This window comes from Staurois parvus, unplaced genomic scaffold (genome assembly GCF_062004578.1).
Source record: "Staurois parvus isolate SC_StPar_1 unplaced genomic scaffold, SC_StPar_1.0 ptg000388l, whole genome shotgun sequence".
Lineage (NCBI taxonomy): Eukaryota > Metazoa > Chordata > Amphibia > Anura > Ranidae > Staurois > Staurois parvus.
Genome location: NW_028318184.1, coordinates 1,998,616 through 2,017,500, shown reverse-complemented (window position 1 = coordinate 2,017,500; position 18,885 = coordinate 1,998,616). Strand labels below are relative to the sequence as shown.

The 18,885-nt window shown below is 41.3% G+C and overlaps 1 protein-coding gene across 2 annotated transcripts in view; it reads right to left on the bottom strand.

The window, feature by feature from the left end:
* LOC149455784 (24-hydroxycholesterol 7-alpha-hydroxylase-like) overlaps nt 1-18,885 on the bottom strand; it is a 77,559-nt gene that overhangs the window by 28,892 nt on the left and 29,782 nt on the right. For both annotated transcript variants that reach the window (XM_089685899.1, XM_089685900.1), the window contains 4 exons: nt 16,562-16,652; nt 11,614-11,747; nt 6,563-6,658; nt 3,753-3,841 (listed from right to left, as the gene is read on the bottom strand). In XM_089685899.1, coding sequence (XP_089542025.1) covers nt 3,753-3,841; nt 6,563-6,658; nt 11,614-11,747; nt 16,562-16,652 — 410 coding nt within the window. The remainder of the gene's footprint in view (nt 1-3,752; nt 3,842-6,562; nt 6,659-11,613; nt 11,748-16,561; nt 16,653-18,885) is intronic.

Sequence of the window (18,885 nt, the reverse complement as noted above, 5' to 3'; positions counted from 1 at the left end):
AAACCTAAAAGTAAACATTTATTATATTGCAACCTAACAATTCTTAGATGTGATGGCTGTATTTGTTTCATTTTTTAGGTTTTCTTTCTTCTATTTTTATCTGGTGATCTGGCCAGCAAGTCTGTTGGTTTTCAAAAGAACATGCTCTCTTGCAGTTACGGGGAAGAGACAAACCATTTACCACTGGCAGGGGTGCTTACAATGATCAGCTTTTATTTAAGAAAAACCTTTATCCCAAAAAGGAAATAAAAATGTTTTGCTGTAACTGCTTATAAAGTATTAGCTGGAGTTTGGCTTCAATTTGATAGTGTATTTAAGCAGCACAGTGGCTAAATGGTTAGCACTTCCGCCTGGCAGTACTAGGATCATTGGTTCGAATCCCAACCACGGCACCACCTGCCTGGAGTTTGCATGTTCTCCCTGTGCCTGCGTGGGTTTCCTCCGGGTACTCCCGTTTCCTCCCACACTCCAAAGACATGCTGGTAGGTGAATTGGATCCTGTCTAAATTGGCCCTAGTATGTGTATGTATGAATGTGAGTTAGGGACCTTAGATTGTACGCCCCTTGAGGGTTAGGGACTGATGCAAGTGTACAATATATATGTAAAGCACTGTGTAAATTGACAGCGCTATATAAGTACCTGAAATAAATAAATAAATCTACTAGTACATCTAACACTCCCCTCCCCGACTGACAATGCTACTGTCCAAATGTGCATCCTGTGCTCATTCATTCAGAGTGGGGACACTCTAATACAGGAGATGTGTTACTGGCCAGATCACCAGGTGAAAACAGAGGGGGGAAAAAAATCCTAAAATAAGAAAACTAATGCAGCCACAACATTTATTAATTGGTAAGCTGAAGTATATTACATTTCTGGTTTCGGGTTTAATACTGCTTAAATCAGAATTCACTTACGGGTACATTTGACCTGTTTTTATTTTCTCATATAAATCAAAATTAATTGTGTTGTGCTACACCTTTACATAAAAGCATGTGACAAAAATAGTGTATTCTTTTTAACCATCATACCAGTATCATAAACAAAAGTCCAGTGCAGAAATATTACAAAATAACAGTGTCTTATAAATATAAGTCCATGCAATGATAAGTGAACTATACTGGTGCAAATAAATGTCCCAAAGTGACTTCAATTAATCCTTGTGCAATGTGCCGTGTCTCCACCACCATTGAAAAAAAGCATCTTACCAGAAACTTAGACCTCAGTGTAATGGAGGTCAGCTCCCCCGTTATTGTCTCTCCAAAGGACGGTTCATTTGACAGATCTTGTCAATAATAAAGTAGAGCGTTTAGGAGTGCTAGTGTTTTTTATTAGTGTTTTTACAGTACGAGTAGAAAAAAAAAAGCCATTAAGCGCATTTTCATAGCATTTAGTGTTTTTTTCTGCTGGAAAATAAACTCTACTAAATTGATTTTTTTTCTGCTCCTAGACGATGAAGCTCAAAAAACACTATTAGCCTAAAGTAGTGTGCATGGACACATAGGATGACACTTTAGCTTCTAGAAGCAGGAAAAAATATGATAACAGCTTCTAGGAGCTTAAAAAAATGCTACAGTGCATGGAACCTTAAAGCACATTTAAATTGAGAGGCTGCCAAATAAAAAAAATAAAAAAATGACAGCAAGGCTCCAATGAAGGCGTCGCTGTCAATCAATTGCTTTGATCCACCCTGTAAGGCGGTACGGCCTGTAACATAAGCAGCAGGCAGCATCACAGGTTACAGTAGTAAGTGGTAGACACAGCTATATAGGTATAAAAAAGGGCAAACATGGTTTATTGGGTTTACTGATACTTTAAGGTCAGGGCTCTGTGCAGATCACTGCAATTACTCTACACCTGCCTCCTCAACCAGTGCTCAATGGTACCCTAGGGTTCTTCCAGCAGTTTCTACGTGCGCAATTTCTGCCTCTGAGATAAACAACCGCTGACAGCAATGACCATTTTAGCTATCTGTAAGAAGGAACTCTTCACAGTGACCACAAATATAAGGAGCATTCTTCCCACTGACGGTCACACTAATGTACTGTGAGCTATAAACATAGTAATAAGTAGCAGGAGTTCACTGAAACCTGACAGTTATTTCAAGGGTTCCTCTGTGTTCACAAAGCTGAATCATGTCCAGGGTTACTCCACCAAGGCTTGTTATTACTCTGAGAGGGTAATTGTATGCTTTTCAGCTATAGAAGTGTTCACGGAGAGTGCACTATTTATATACTTATTTAATTTATTTTATTTATATTTTTTGTGTTTTTATTTTATTTATTATTTATTTTAGAGTGTACACTGATTTTTCACATTTATTTATTTATTTATTTATGGTGTACACGGAGTGATTTCACGATTCACGTGTTGCTCACGATTTGAATCTTTTTTATTTTTGCACCTTTTTGTGTGAAGTATATACTTATTGTTTGGTAAAGTATATACCAGTTGTTATTTAAGGTAATGCACTATGTAGTTTTCCATTTATTTGAGGTACACACTTTATCTGGATTTGTGTGGAGGTGCAAGTTGGACACGGAAGAGTAAAATACATACATTTTTGTGGACTTTAATATACATATTTTTGTGGCCTAGCCAGTCTCCAGATCTCAACCCCATAGAAAACCTTTGGAGGGAGTTGAAAGTCTGTGTTGCCCAGCGACAGCCCCAAAACATCACTGCTCTAGAGGAGATCTGCATGAAGGAATGGGCCAACATACCAGCAACAGTGTGTGCCAACCTTGTGAAGACTTACAGGAAACGTTTGACCTCTGTCATTGCCAACAAAGGATATATAACAAAGTATTGAGATGAACTTTTCATATTGACCAAATACTTATTTTACACTATAATTTGCAAATAAATTCTTTCCAAATCAGCCAATGTGATTGTCTGGATTTGTTTTCTCATTTTGGCTCTCATAGTTGAGGTCTACCTATGATGCCAATTACAGGCCTCTCTCATCTTTTTAAGTGGGAGAACTTGCACAATTGGTGGCTGACTAAATACTTTTTTGCCCCAATATATATATATATATATATATATATATATATATATATATATATATATATATATATATATATATATATATATATATATATATATATATATTTATTTATTTATTTTTTTTGTGGACTTTATTTAAATATAGATTGGCATTAAAAAAGTTTTGTTCGTTTTTCCACCCTACCACAATGGCATATACTGGGTTAACACGTGCATATAGCAGATGATTTGCTGGTCAAGAACAGTGCCTTACTATGTAGTGAAAGCACAATTGGGATGTCAGCTAGTTTTATCAGGACAACAAACGTTTTTGCTATATTCACTTGTATACAAAAAACAAATATATAAAAAATGGTTGGGGGACAGTAAATACGTGTGGTTAACTGCTTTTTACCACCCCACCCACAAGATGTAAAGGCAAAAATAAGAATCTACACATGACACAGTAGTGATGCTTAGCATTGCAGTGGAAAAAAATGATTTCCCCTGTTGCTTCTGGTGGGTATTACTGCTCACCAAACTCACCCAATCAAGTGAATGGGGCTGTGCCACAATTGTGTGCAATGCAAGCAATCGCAATCAAACAAGGCCTTAAAGCAACCAGATATCTGTTCTCATTTTCCCACCTGCACCAGAATAGTGCCAGCTGGACTCTGATTGGGTGTTACCAGGTGCACTTCTATTTTATTTAGCAGCAGTTTTTATTAACAAGTCCTTTTCCATGTTATGAAACTATACTGACCTGCCAGGACATGGATATTTCCCTCCACCAAAGCCTATAAAGCCAGCCAGTAAAACATTCTTGTCTACCATCTCCTTTGTCCAGCGTTCCTGTGGGAAGATAACAGTTTTTTCAGTGAAGTCCCAAATACAAATGGTTACTGAGGTTTTCTCTTTTAGCAACAATATATAAAGCAACAAGTTTCCTTACCATATTTTTTCACTTGCAATGTGCCTTTGAACTTGGTAGAAATTTTTACTATGCAGAGAAGAGTCAATTCCATTGTACATCCCCCCCCTCCCCCTGCACATAATATCTCTTTTTACTTCTGACAAGGTGTAATTACTCTCTGTGCTGGCCCAGCTCCTCAACCCCCTCTCTTCATCTCCCTACATTACCTTTTATGTATTAGCTGCTGGGGGATAATGAAAAAGGAATGCCAGAGTGTCATGTCACTTCAATCCACTAGGGCTCAAGGGAGCTTGCTGCAGGATGCAGGAGCAGTGACAGCAGCCAAGAGAAGGTGAGAGCTGGGAGGAGGTATTGTGCCCCCCCCCCCCCCTGTACTTAAGTTCCTTAGTCAGCATGCCTTCTGGTACCATTACTTCCACTCTGCCCATTATATCTAGTAGTAGTCATGCTCAACTGGACTGGTTCTTTAATGTTAAAGATGTTTCATTGCTTAACCAAACCACTTCTTTCGTTCTAAAGAGTGTCAGAAAGATAACCCGGCATGAATATCCACACACGTAGAATAGACACCTTAATCCAATCACCAAGGAATGTGTAGACTGTCCAAGTACAGGATGGAAGGCATGAAAGTCCTGGAACCTCCCTGTTCTACAACATAGATACATAATTCCACCCTTGGTGTCAGGAAGTCTACACGTGTTAATCCAAATTACATGGCTGAAGGTTTGATTTGTAATCAAATTGCCAGGGTAGAGATGTTAAAAGGCATCATATGTAGTATCCGCAACGACTCCCACCGTAAATTTTTGAAAATATGGGAGCCGTGGTTGCAATATGCCTTTCCCACACTCCCCCCGGCTAGCCTGGAGATGTAATGGTGTTCGATACTGGCGTTCTTGGACCCCTGCTTTTTGCCCCCCCCTTTTTTTTTCCCCCTTTCTCTCTCTCTGTTTTTGGTGTGACTGGACAGCTGCCTTTAGTTGTTAGTCAGTTGCATTAATGTTTTGTACCTTATGTGCCATTGATAGCCCCTGCGGGGGTGTACCTTTTGCCCTGTTGGCGTTAGAGCACTGTTTTTCTTTTTATATTGCACTTTTTTTTTTTCTTTTCTCTCTGTGCAATTGATAGCCCCTGTGTGGGCGTGTTTTATTGCCTCTGTTTTATAATGTTTAAAAATTAATAAAAACCATTGGAATAAAAAGGCATCATATGTGGGAGACAGATGATGTCAAAGAACCCCACCTCTGTTTAGAGATGGTTGTTCCAATTTGATGTAGATGGCCTCTTTCATACCATTTGTCCTCTGTCCAAAATGTGCATTCCACTGTCCTTGAAGGAAAGGAGTCTTGAAATGTAGAATATGCCAACCCATGCTGGGCCATTCATTTGCTGAGAGCTTGCTTAGTCTAACGAAAGTACAGTTCTTTGCATTCCTCACTACACTGAAAACTGAGTGATTAAACACCGCTGATCACTCAGTTCTCCCCCTCAGCTCTGAGCAGAGTGTTGACTGTCAGTCATCAGCTCTCTGCTCTGCCCCTGTGGAGGGGGGGGGAGTGGCTGGCTCAGACTCTCGACGGATCACTGAGAGGCTGAGCCAGCTGCCAATCCAAGCTGCTGGGTGGATCCCAATTGTAATGTCGGGATCAATTCTGCACCTGTACTGGCTGAGTGACATTAGCAGATAGCGAGCTTTAGCCCGTTGGCAGCTGAAAACAGGTTACATAAGTACAGAGTCCACAGAGGTAGAGTCAAAAAAGCTTTGGCCATACTTCTCCTTTAACTTTGGGTGTAGGAGCTTCTGTTTCATTGTGTGGCTGGACTTTAAAAAAAAAATAAAATAAAGGGATTTGATTATTTTTTTTAAATGAATGCATTTTAATTTATCTGCTATTTACTCTTTGTGTAATTAATAATACAAGTTTATAATATGGCATACATCTAAAACTCAGAAAGGAGTTTATTTACCCATCATTCCTTCTTCTACCTTGAAACCCTGTTGATAAGTTTGTCTTCGAAGACTAAGGCTGGCCATACATTATACAATTATCTTCCAATTTTCTGCCCAATTTCCTTTAGATTTACCTTCAACTGTGTAGTGCAAGGGCCTGCCTAATTGGATACAACTGAAAGTGTTGTTTAGGTTTGTCCTCGTATTACATGGTTTTTGGTAAATCTAAACCAAAAATCTCCAGATAATTGTATAATGTATGGCCAGCCTTAGTCATCTTCCCTTTGACATGTCCTAGGCTATCTTTGCATTTCCATTAACTTGTGTAGAGTAAGACCATTCTGATGTGTATAAAAGCCTGTGTACAGAAGGCCCTAGGACAGGCCATAGATTATGCATTTTGTGCCCTTCCATCATGGGTAGAAGGAAAGAAAATTGCTTGATTCCCCCATCAACATGGACTGTGAATCCTTCCTGCAGTACTATTGTGTTCTGCTGGCAGTGAATCATCAGACTGGCTGTAGAGGACTGAAAATTCTTTGCCAGGTTAAACAGTTCACATACATGTCCTAACTGTACTAACTGATTTAGCTGCTGGGTAGAGTTTCTTTAAATATTCTTATATTAGCTTTAAACACTGGAAAGCCACCTTATATTTATGTCCCAGTGCACCCTTTTGGTAACTTACTGGTTTATATTTTTCAGGATCTGGAAAATATTTTGGGTCCCGGTGAACCCAAAAAGGAGACACAATCAACAGGTCCCCAGGAGGAATCTCATAATTCTGCAGAAAGAACAAAAAAAACAAAACAAAAGGGGTGTGTGAGGCAGACTGCAAAGCTTCAACCTGTGATTTTAAGTGCAATCACAATACAGGCATGAATAGGGAGTGTACAGCAGCAGAGGCAATAGACTCAATTTTACTGGATGCAATGCACAGTGGTGAATACAAAAGGGGAGAAACTGAAGACCTCTAAACATAGAATGATGAAGCAGCATGTTACCCTTAAAATGTAAATTGGTGAAATACATTACTGGTGCATTAAAACAAAAGATGTGTACAGTGTTATTTGTTAGCAGCATGCTGGCAGAGGACAGATCTAAAGCATGCAGAGGAAGATCTCTATGTGGAAGCAGTGGCCTCTCTGCAGAGGTGTAACACACCCCCTACAGATTCAGAGTCAGAGATCTCCAATCAGCAGGGAGTATGAGCTCTGCAGATTGAAGAGCTGTAAGTCTGACTTAGTAGAGGGTGTATTGGACCTGTCCAGAGACCACTGCTCCCCCAAAGAGAGCAAGGGTGCTTTTCTGCAGCATGCTGGCAGGGGACAGGCTTTTCGACCCAGGATGTGGCTACTTTTTAATTAAAAAAAGGGAAAACATTTAACACCTTTTGTTTTGATGTATTTATAATGTATTTTGCTGATTTAAACTGAAAGATCAATTGGGGTTTAAAGAAACAAAAATAAAAGTAAACTTGAACCCTTCCTCTACTTACCTTTAGTTTTGCTCAAATCTCAGCAGATGCCCAGTCAAAATTCTAGTACTTCTGGCTATAGGGGACCATGCAAACCCCCCATCTCCCTCCTCCCCACAACTCAGGGCCTAAGCTCTCAATCACAAGACCAGAGAGAAACCATATTGAGGGCAGTGGCATGCCAAAGAAGTGTGCAATTACCAAAATTCTGAGTACATCACTGGACAATCTGGATATGGTGGTGGAGATCAGAGTGGCAGGGGGCGGCACAAAAGTTTGAGCCCTAGGGGACAACATTCACTCTGTCAAAAGGGGTGAGTTTGGGTTAAAATAATGACATGCCTTTATTTTTTTTTTAAACATACAATTAGAATAAGTATCTCAGTCCAGCTGAAAATCAGTTTATTGTAACATCCTCAATGAATTATTAGTGTATTGTTGCTCATTCACTGTCCAGTCAGAAGCTCTGGCTGGGGAGTAAAACTATTGTAATCTGTAACGCTAACAAAGAAAGTGGTGTCACCTTCCTGGCTGTGCTCTCTGGCAGAGGTGTGTGAATGACAAAAGTGTTCAAAACAGAATTACAGATCCTTTTGCAGAACAGACATTACACATGTTTTGTTCAACTGTGTGTTCAGCTGTTCTTTTCCTACGTTGCGCAAAGAAACTGGTTCCTTTAAATGCCCCTTCCCCAGAAACACACATTCACCTTTCCTTCTCTCCTAGGACTGGCTGCTAGAAGCAGGATAAGCCACTCTGTTTAAAGTGTAAGATCACCATGAGCAACATTACACAAAAATCCTCCTATGCAATTCTACATCCCCTAAATAGTACATAACAGCACTCTACATATGCAGCCATGGGGCCTCTCCATAGAAACTGCTGGTCCCTCAATCCCCCTCCACCATCTGCAGTTGGGGCATCAGTTTGAATGGGCAGGAGCAACTGCTAGGAGTACTAGGTCCGTCCTGCAAAAGGCAGGATGGAGGGGGATTGAGGGGTCAGCAATCTTTGCAGAAATACCCCCCCCCCCCCCATGCAAACAGCTGCATATGTAGTAAGAAGCAGGTGCAGCACTTGAAAATGAAGAGCACTGATATGTACTATTTAGGGGATATGGAATTGTATAGGGGGATTTTTATTAAAATGTTGGTAAAGGTGAACTTAGGAGAGCACCTCCTGCATTAAGCAGTTTTCCTCAGTCCTGGCCTCCCTGGAAAAGATGTGGGGAGGGCATATAGGTTTTAGGAAAACTTTCAGAGCACAATAAAGGTGATTGGGTGGCTTTAGAGTCAGCCAGAACAGTCACCAGCTGGTAAAGTCAGTATCCAGGTCATAAAGGTACTTTGGTAGACAGGTGCTTAAGCTTTGAGTGACTTACACAAGGCTATGGCCTCTCCCCATGTAATAGTGCTGGTGCTTGGTGATTGGCCAATCATCACATTGTCACATAGCATGAGTCACATGCTTCGCCACATTTCGTAGATATATCCTTAGCTACTGAATTCTGAATAAGGGAAAGAGGAGTATATACACCCACACTGACGACTGCGACTGGAGTAACAGCAGATCACGGAGGTTCAGTTAGTAAAAATTTCTTCCTGCAGAGGTCCAAATCTCTCCAAATTTTGTTCTGTGACTCAGATCCTTCACATCATCACCCCTTTTACTTCAGTGTCCAAAGTCCCCTCCTTCACATCACAACTCCCTTTCACATCATTACATCACATTCACCTTCACAACACAGTGCCCCTTGCAATCACAACCCCTCCTCACATCACAGCCCCCCTTACATTAAACCCTCCCCTACATCAGTTTCCCCCATCATCACAGCTCCCCTACTGCTCATATCACTGCCACTCATTACTCCACAGCCCCTTTTGCAATTACAACCCCCCTCATCACTTCACAGCCCCCCTCCCCCCCGTCATCACAACCCCACATCACAGCGCCTTGTTGCAATCATGCACGCCACTCACATCACAGCCCCCCAAAATCACAGCTACCCCTCTCACATCATAGCCCTTACATCACAGCCCCCCAAAATCACAGCTACCCCTCTCACATCATAGCCCTTACATCAAAGCCCCCCCCTCACATTACTCCCCCCCCCAAACTCAGTCCCCCCATAGAATCACTGCCCCCCTCCCATTAAACCACAGTCCCAATTAGAGTTAAAACTCTTTCCCCTTTAACAATCCTATCTTAAAACAACAGGGCAGAGGGCAGGAGGCAGGGTGGACTCCTCTTCTGTGTGTACTCACCTTCCAGCCACTGCTGCTGACTCACAGCGGGGCAGAGAGCAGGAGGCATGGCAGGTATGCACAGAGGGCACTAGCCACCCAACTTTTCAAATAACAAGTGGGAGATGGGTTGCTAGGATGCAAGGTGGTTCTAGCAACCAGTCACTCACTTGTTAACAAGAAAAGTTGTGCAGTTCCCGCTCTCGGTGTAGAGCTGCCATGACTCTGGCCCTCTGCCCCGCTGTGAGTCAGCAGCAGTGGCAGGAAGGTGAGTACACATAGAAGAGGAGTCCATCCAGGCTGTTAAGTGATGCAGCCGCGGTCCGGATAGGATTGTCACTCGGATTTGGACCACGGTCCACCATTTGGTGACGCCTGCATTAAAGCTTAATAAAATAAATTTAAAAAAAGACCCTACCCAAAAAATGATTACATTAGTATATTTTTTTTTACTGAAAGTATAGGTGTCATAAACAGTAGAGCTAATACTGTACAACAAACTGCTGCAGCTACCAAGAATTTATCCTACAGGTATTCTACTTCCAGAATGAGTATTTATAAAAAAAATACAGATAGAAATTCACCCTGTGAAAGTGCATGAGCAATTGGGGCAAAAATGAAAGTTATTAGGTTAATACCTTCTGCTGGCTAAAATTGTTTTTTTTTTTTTATTTAAGATTAATAATACAGCATCTGGCCACTGAATGTAGCCAAGTATGAAAGGAATTTCCTATGAAAAATACTGCATTAAAATGTTGCTTATACTTCTGCTTTGTATATTTGTTATTGTAATCACTAAAAAAGTACCAAAAATTAATTACAAAAAAAACCACTGCATTTTGCCACTAGATGGCAATAATTATCATAGTAAATTGCTATGATACTTTGCACCATCTAGTGGCCAAATGTGGTAGTTTTAAGTTAATGAAAAACACGACCTCCGGAAGATTTACCCCCCTTCCTGACCAGGCCATTTTTTGCGATACGGCAATGTATTATTTTATTTGACAATTGGGGGATCATCCAACGCTGTACATAAATTAAATTTCTGTTATTTTTCCCCCCACAAAAATAGCTTTCTTGTAGTGGTATTTGATCACAAATGCATTTTTATTTTTTGCACTATAAACAAAAAAATGCAATTTTGAAAAAAAAAAAATATGTATCCAATAAAAAAAATCTAAAGAAAATCAAATTTCTTCATAAATTTTAGGCAAATATGTATTCAGCTACATATTTGTGATAAAAAAAACACCAATAAGTGTATATTGATTGGTTTGTGCAAAAGTTATAGTGTCTAAAAACTATCGGATTTTTTTTTCATACTAGTAATGGAGGTGATCAGCGACTTATAGCAGGAGTGCGATATTGCGGTGGACATTTTTACACTAACTGACACTTTGTGGGATCCATTGACACTAATACAGTGATCAGTGCTAAAAACATGCACTGATACTGTACTAATGACACTGGCTGGGAAGGGATCAAACATCTAGGGCAATCAAAGGGTTAACTGTGTGCCTATGCAGTGTTTTCTGTACACAGTGTGCTGCTTTTACAAAGGGAAGTGATGGATCTTATTCCCTGCTTTGCATGGATACAAGATCCATCACTTGGTTACCCAGCACAGGAAATAGCCTAAAAAATGTTGTTTTTGTCCCATTCACACAGAACAAATGTACATGCAATTGAACTGGTTTATATGGTATGCAAATTTATTTTACTAAATAGTCCTCATAATGTTGTGGAGGTTTAGGAAAATGCTCATTTAAATAAAAAGGCTCCGATGGCAAAAGGCTCAAAGCAGGAGACATGAGCAAGGCACAATTCTCAAACTGAAATCTTCTATTCTCATCATGCACTAATGGATGATCTATGTGTCAGGTCTCCAAGTAGTGGAAACAGTAACAGTGAGAATAAAATGTCATTTCACCTCCTATCAGTGTAGAAAGGCATGAATAAAACAATGATTTCTAACTGGTTATTGCACTTCTCAGAAGGTCAGAAATAAATACCTACATAGACTTGCAATGGTTTTTCCACTTTCCTAGTAATGGCTCCTGGGGACCTTAGTCGTATGGCCTCGAGGACACAGGATTTCACATAGGGGACTCTCTTCAGATCAGCTTCAGCAATACGCAAATGATGCTGACCTGGCCAAACAAAAAACAAAGCATTAAAGGGACCCATTTGCTAATATCTCATAAAGGAAATGCAATCTGTCTTTGTATAAAGTTTTATTTAATTATCAGGGACAGGAAAGAAATGAGCAGAGGACATTTCTTGTTTTAATTAAACTCAAAGAACAATGATGGTATGCAAAGCAACCTACAGCAGTGGGCTCACACTTCCTGAGCAGCACTGGTGATTGGAGCATCATGCAGGGAGACTGATAGGAGACCCAGGATGCTGTGTGGAGTGTGAGAGCAGCGGTCTGGCTCTACAGAATGCGGCCAGCAGAGGGAATGTTACACTTGGTACAGCACTCAACATGTGAAAAGAACAGAAAGAAGAGCATATTTATTACTGTTTATACAGCCTGCCTGCATCACAGGAATAAATACTGAAAACTGATTTGTAGATTAACCGCTGGAGGGAAGTTTAACCAGCGCAGCACAATTACCCTGTCTGTTAACAACTAGCAAAATAAAATGTGTCACAAAGGAAAAGCATTGTTTTGTGTGTCAGAAGACTGATAGACCTGCATTATAAGAAGTATTGGTGAAGTACAATCACTGTCTTACACTGCATTATAAGAAGTATCGGTAAAGTACAATCACCGTCTTACACTGCCTTATAAGAAGTATCGGTAAAGTACAATCACTGTCTTACACTGCATTATAAGAAGTATCGGTAAAGTACAATCACTGTCTTACACTGCATTATAAGAAGTATCAGTAAAGTACAATCACTGTCTTACACTGCATTATAAGAAGTATTGGTGAAGTACAATCACTGTCTTACACTGCATTATAAGAAGTATTGGTGAAGTACAATCACTGTCTTACACTGCATTATAAGAAGTATCGGTAAAGTACAATCACTGTCTTACACTGCATTATAAGAAGTATCAGTAAAGTACAATCACTGTCTTACACTGCATTATAAGAAGTATCGGTAAAGTACAATCACTGTCTTACACTGCATTATAAGAAGTATTGGTGAAGTACAATCACTGTCTTACACTGCATTATAAGAAGTATCGGTAAAGTACAATCACCGTCTTACACTGCAGAAGTATTGGTGAAGTACAATCACTGTCTTACACTGCATTATAAGAAGTATCGGTAAAGTACAATCACCATCTTACACTGCATTATAAGAAGTATCAGGAAAGTACAATCACTGGCTTACACTGCATTATAACAAGAATTGGTAAAGTACAATCACTGTCTTACACTGCATTATAAGTATTGTTGAAGTACAATCACTGTCTTACACTGCATTATAAGTATTGTTGAAGTACAATCACTGTCTTACACTGCATTATAAGAAGTATCGGTAAAGTACAATCACTGGCTTACACTGCATTATAAGTATTGTTGAAGTACAATCACTGGCTTACACTGCATTATAAGAAGGATCGGTAAAGTACAATCACTGGCTTACACTGCATTATAACAAGAATTGGTGAAGTACAATCACTGTCTTACACTGCATTATAAGAAGTATCGGTAAAGTACAATCACTGTCTTACATTGCGAAGACAAAGTCTGCATATGCAAATAAAGCTACCCACACATACATAGATGCCAACTGTTCTGGAGTTTCTGGGGCAGTCCTGCAACATGGACCTCAGTCTTGATGATGCTGTGACCGAGGCAATGTCCGGGAATCACAGTGTTTCCTTTATGTGAGTTACTGTACATACACACCAACTCTAGGTATTCATTATGGTAATCCGGAGCAGCAAGTGGACAGTCCTATATAATTAAAGGTGTGGTTTGGATGGGCCACACTTGTAGGTGAGCAGGGCCTGGGTGGGATCATTTAATTACTGGGTAGGCCTGAGGCTGACTGTGGATGGGGTTAACCGAGCCCCAGGGATCAGGACTGAAATGTTGGTACTTATGTACATATATAAAAACTACAAATACATAGAAACAGCAGTTTTGAGAGAAGATGCTTTGCCTTATAGGGTGTACATTCTTTCCCCCTACATTTAAGAAGTTGCAGGCTCTGGGTTGACCTCATCCCTTGCTCATTCCTGTGACCTGGAACAATCTTGTTGTGCTTTGTGTATTTCCTCCAGATCTGAGAGTAATAAAGTGTGAAACGTTCCCTCTGTGCAGGAGCGTAATAAAGACTGGACACTACTGCTCTTTATCCTTTTGCAGGGTAACTGGTCTTTTCGCCGCCCCTCCCCCTCCTGTAGTTTTCTGCAGACAGCCTGTACTGCTGGGTCCCTCCCACAGCTCTGCTGCCTGCACAGGCTATGTTGCTTAGCATGGATTACGATGAGGATGTCAGCACTACTTTTACATGGTAATATCTGGGTTTGTAAAAACGTGGTACAGGTAATGTAGATTATTTTGTGGAAACAAATATATTTAAAATGAAAGTTTTTGTTCTCGGAGTTCATCTTTAACCGATTCCTGGCTTGCCCCTGTACATACGTTGCCGGGTGGGGGCTTTGCCGCTCTGACTGGACGTACCGGTACATCCTGTGAGAACTGGGGATGCGTAGTGGCATGATTCTGTGATGGCTGTGTCCTTATGACACAGTGCATCACAGATTGGGACATGGGCACTGTGATCGGCCCTTCCAATCAAGTGATGGCTGGGTCATTAGAGGAGGGGGCGGAGACAAGACCAGTCACCCTGCACAAGGAGGGAGAGCAGAAGTGTCCAGTTAATTGATTTTGGTTAATTTTACCATAGAAATGCAGCAGTGTATATTTTGGTCAAAATTTATGAATACAAATTACTTCCATTTGCAAAATCTTATAACAGAGACTGAGAAAAACAGTTTTTTTTTCTTTCAAGATTTTCTGTCTTTTTCCATTTATAGCACAAAAAAAACAAAACAGTGGTGATTAAATACCAACAAAAGAAAGCTCTATTTGTTTGAAAAGCGTTGTATGACTGAGTAATTGTCATTCAAAGTGCGACAGCGCTGAAAGCTGAAAATTGGCCTGGGCAGGAAGGGGGTATAAGTGCCCTGTATTGAGGTGGTTAAAATGCTTGCAACTGCAGATTAACCTATGTAGCCTTTATAAGCAGTGAGGGCAGAAAATGCACATCAGCGGATATGCGTAACGCCTACAAACCTATGCGATAAACACAAGTAGGAAGCCAAAATGAACCAAAGTTGGACAGGCTGAAAATGTTAAGCCACCTACCCTGAGCTTTGATGGTGGTTCAGGGGTAAGTAGCTTGGTTGCAGCACCATGTATTCCCTTCACTTATAGCAGTATATCTTATGTTAGTTTGATGACATGTACGGTATAAATATAGAAGGTGAATGTTGGCCCCACGGGCATATGATTACTAAAATATGAGAGAAAAATGCACTATAAATGCTCTACATTCGAGGACTGGAACACCAGGTAAGCCCTGATACACACTGTGCAGGCTGGTTGCAGGTGCGGGAATCACATCTGTTCCCACACCCACAGCCAAATCGCTCTTACAAGACGTGTGGGGTTGCCATTCATTCTGAATGGCACTCCCTCGCATCTCAGCCCAAAGTGCATTTGCGGATGTGGGAACTGCAGGGAAATCGCATGTGGGAAACGTGGGCACATGTGAATAGGCAAATGAATAGGCTGCCGTGTCCGAACAAATGTGGGCCGCACAACCTGCAAAAGTGTGAACCGAGCCTTATTGAGATATTTAGAGAACACTCTTACAGCTGCTGGATCTGATGTTGGCCATCTCATGTATTATTATTTGATTTATTTATTTCAGGTACTTATATAGTGCCGTCAATTTACACAGCGCTTTACATATATATTATACATTCACATCAGTCCCTCACCCTCAAGGGGTGTACAATCTAAGGTCCCTAGCTTACATTCATACATACTAGAGACAATTTAGACAGGATCCAATTAACCTACCAGCATGTCTTTGGATTCTGGGAGGACAGGGAGAACATGCAAACTCCAGGCCGGAGGTGACGTGGCTGGGATTTGAACCAACGACCCTAGTACTGCCAGGCGGAAGTGCTAACCATTTAGCCACTGTGCTGCCCAATCTCATGTATTATGGCACCTTCAAAGTGTATCTAAACCCAGGAACTAGAATGTAATATTTTGCAGTCCTCAGATATGGCAATTGCATTTGTGTTTGGTTTTCAGGCCAAGTATATTTTCTGCAGGTAAAAAAAATACCAGTTGATCCTGATAAAAATCCAGTGTCCTTGTGTCCTCCTGTGTACTGAACTGAAATCTCAAATAATGCTATCTGTCTTTCAAACTATATTCTGTGAACTATGCAACCCCCTCCCTTTAATAAAGAGGAGGGTAGGCGTTTGAATGTGTGTACCAGGCTTAAGTTGTTCCTCTGATTTGGAACACAGTTTCTTTTTGTTGAACCCAGTGGGCTCAAGGAAATAAAATTGGGAGATTGCTGTTTGGATGCTAGTTTTCCAGCATGTCCCTTTGACGAAAGCAGGCCCGTAGGCTGGCTTCTATCGGTAGGATAGCTGTACATGTGTCCCAATTGTCGGCGTGTTCCTGCTGAACCAGCCAATATTTGGACAAGGTGTACCCAGCTTAAGGGTGACAACATTCTTCCTCTGTAGATATGATTTGGAGAGCATTGTCACCCTAAGACAGGAAGTGTGTTACTGGCAGGATCACCAGGGGAAAATAAAGTTTTAAAAAAAAAAGGATAAAGGAAACTACTGCAGCCCGCACATCTAAGGGCTGCTAAGCTGCAATCTGTAAAGTTGGGTTTAGATAAACTTTAATGATTTTGTTCTTGGTGACTTTATACTTGTTGACATTTAAAACCTAATTACCTCCTTCACCAAAGACAGAAGTAATTTCACTTATGACCTTCTTGTAAACCTCTGGTTCTGAAATGATGAAAGCAAGCGTCCAAAATGTCATCTAAAATAAATAGATTATGAAGACATTAATGAATTGCTGCCAATCAGAACAGCCTTACAAATCAGTTTATTACACAAATTATATTGGAAATACCTAAGACCATATATTAATGGATCTAAGAAAATCAGCTTCTCCTAAAGTCCATAGCAGCCAATCAGAATCTTGTCCTTGTTCTGTAGTGCTCTGCAAGGGAGATTCTGCTTGCTACAGTCAATAGAGACTGTGACATAATAAAAACTGTAGCTGCTGACTTTTAATAAACACACACTCACCTGGCCCAGGGTCCAGCAGCATACTCACCCGCGCTGTCCCTTCTCTCCTTCTCTCCCTGGCGCTGGCATCTCAACTGTGGGCACCTGGCTGTGACAGCTTGTGGCTTTACAGCCGGGTGCCCAGTGCACATGAGCGAGTCACGCTGTGCATCCTGATTGGTCCAGTAGTCTTCTGGGACCTGTGAAAGTTATCAGGAGACTGTGGGAGGAGAGAAGGGGGCCGAACGTCCGGAAGCCAGAAGTGGGAGTGGGTACCTGTCAAACCAGGTATCCGCTCCCAAATATGACAGTGGAGGAGGGGAGGAGGCAAACAAGCGGAGCTCCCACTTTTGGGTGGAACTCTACTTTAAGAAACAGAGAAGGGCTTTCTGATAAAAGTGATCCGGGAAACTCTAGTCACCCAATCGCTTTTATGAGGTCCCCTCTGGAGAGCCAAGGACCTTAGGAAACTGCCAGTACAGTGAGAGCAGGAGAAACTTGGGGAACTTTTGTTCCCTGATCCCTCCAGCAGCTAATGACCCCAGAAGCAATGTGTATTATGTCACTTCCTGGGTCACAGCTGTCATTCCTCAGCTAGTGTAGCCGAGGATGCAGCTATTCAAGTAATGTCTCCATAAACAGTATATGTCAGCTGCCCGAATAATCACAAAGGGGGGCTGTACAGCGGCCTTGTAATAGCAATAAAGATTAAAACAAACTGAAAAAAACAAATATATACACATATACATACACATACACACACAGCTCAAAAAAATGAAAGGAACACTTTGAAAACACATCAGATCTCAATGGGGAGAGATATCATGCTGGATATCTATACTGATATGGACTGGGTAATGTGTTAGGAACATAGGGATGCCACATCGTTTGATGGAAATGAAATGTATCAACCTACAGAGAACTGAATTCAAAGACACCCCGAAAAACAAAATAAAAAAAAAAAAATACGATGCAGTAGGCTAGTCCATTTTGCTGAAATTTCATTGCAGCAACTCAGAATGGTACTCAGTAGTTTGTATGCCCCCACGTGCTTGTATGCATGCCTGACAACGTTGGGGCATGCTCCTAATGAGATGACGGATGGTGTCCTGGGGGATTTCCTCCCAGATCTGGACCAGGGCATCACTGAGCTCCTGGACAGTTAGAGGTGCAACCTGGCAGCGTCGGATGGATCGAAACATGATATCCCAGAGATTACATAGTTAGTCAGGCTGAAAAAAGACAAAAGTCCATCCAATTCAACCAAAAAAAAAAAAGTTATAATCCTATACCCACAGTTGATCCAGAGGAAGGCAAAAAACACCAGCAAGCCATGATCCAATTTGCTCCTGCAGGGGAAAAAATTCCTTCCTGAACCCCCGAGAGGCAATCAGATATTCCCTGGATCAACTTTACCTATAAGTAAGTATTAAGTTATATTCTGTGTATCTAGGAAAGAATCCAGGACTTTTTTAAAGCAATCCACTGAGCTGGCCAGAACTTACTCTTGAGGGAGTCTATTCTATATTTTCACAGCTCTTACTGTGAACAAACCTTCTATTGGATTGAGGTCAGGCGAGCGTGGGGGCCATTCAATGGTATCAATTCCTTCATCCTCCTGGAACTGCCTGCATACTCTCGCCACATGAGGCCGGGCATTGTTGTGCACCCGAAGGAACCCAGCACCCACTGTGAATAGCACAGGGTGCCAGTGGCGGACCTGCCAATTCTGCTGTTCAATGGCAAATGCCAATCGAGCTCCATGGTGCCGGGCAGTGAGCACAGGGCCCACTAGAGGACGTCAGGCCCTCAGGCCACCCTCATGAAGTCTGTTGCTGATTGGTACATTCACACCAGTGGCCTGCTGGAGGTCATTTTGTAGGGCTCTGGCAGTGCTCATTCTGTTTCTTCTTGAACAAAGGAGCATATACCGGTCCTGCCAATGGGTTAAGGACCTTTTACGACCCTGTCCAGCTCTCCTA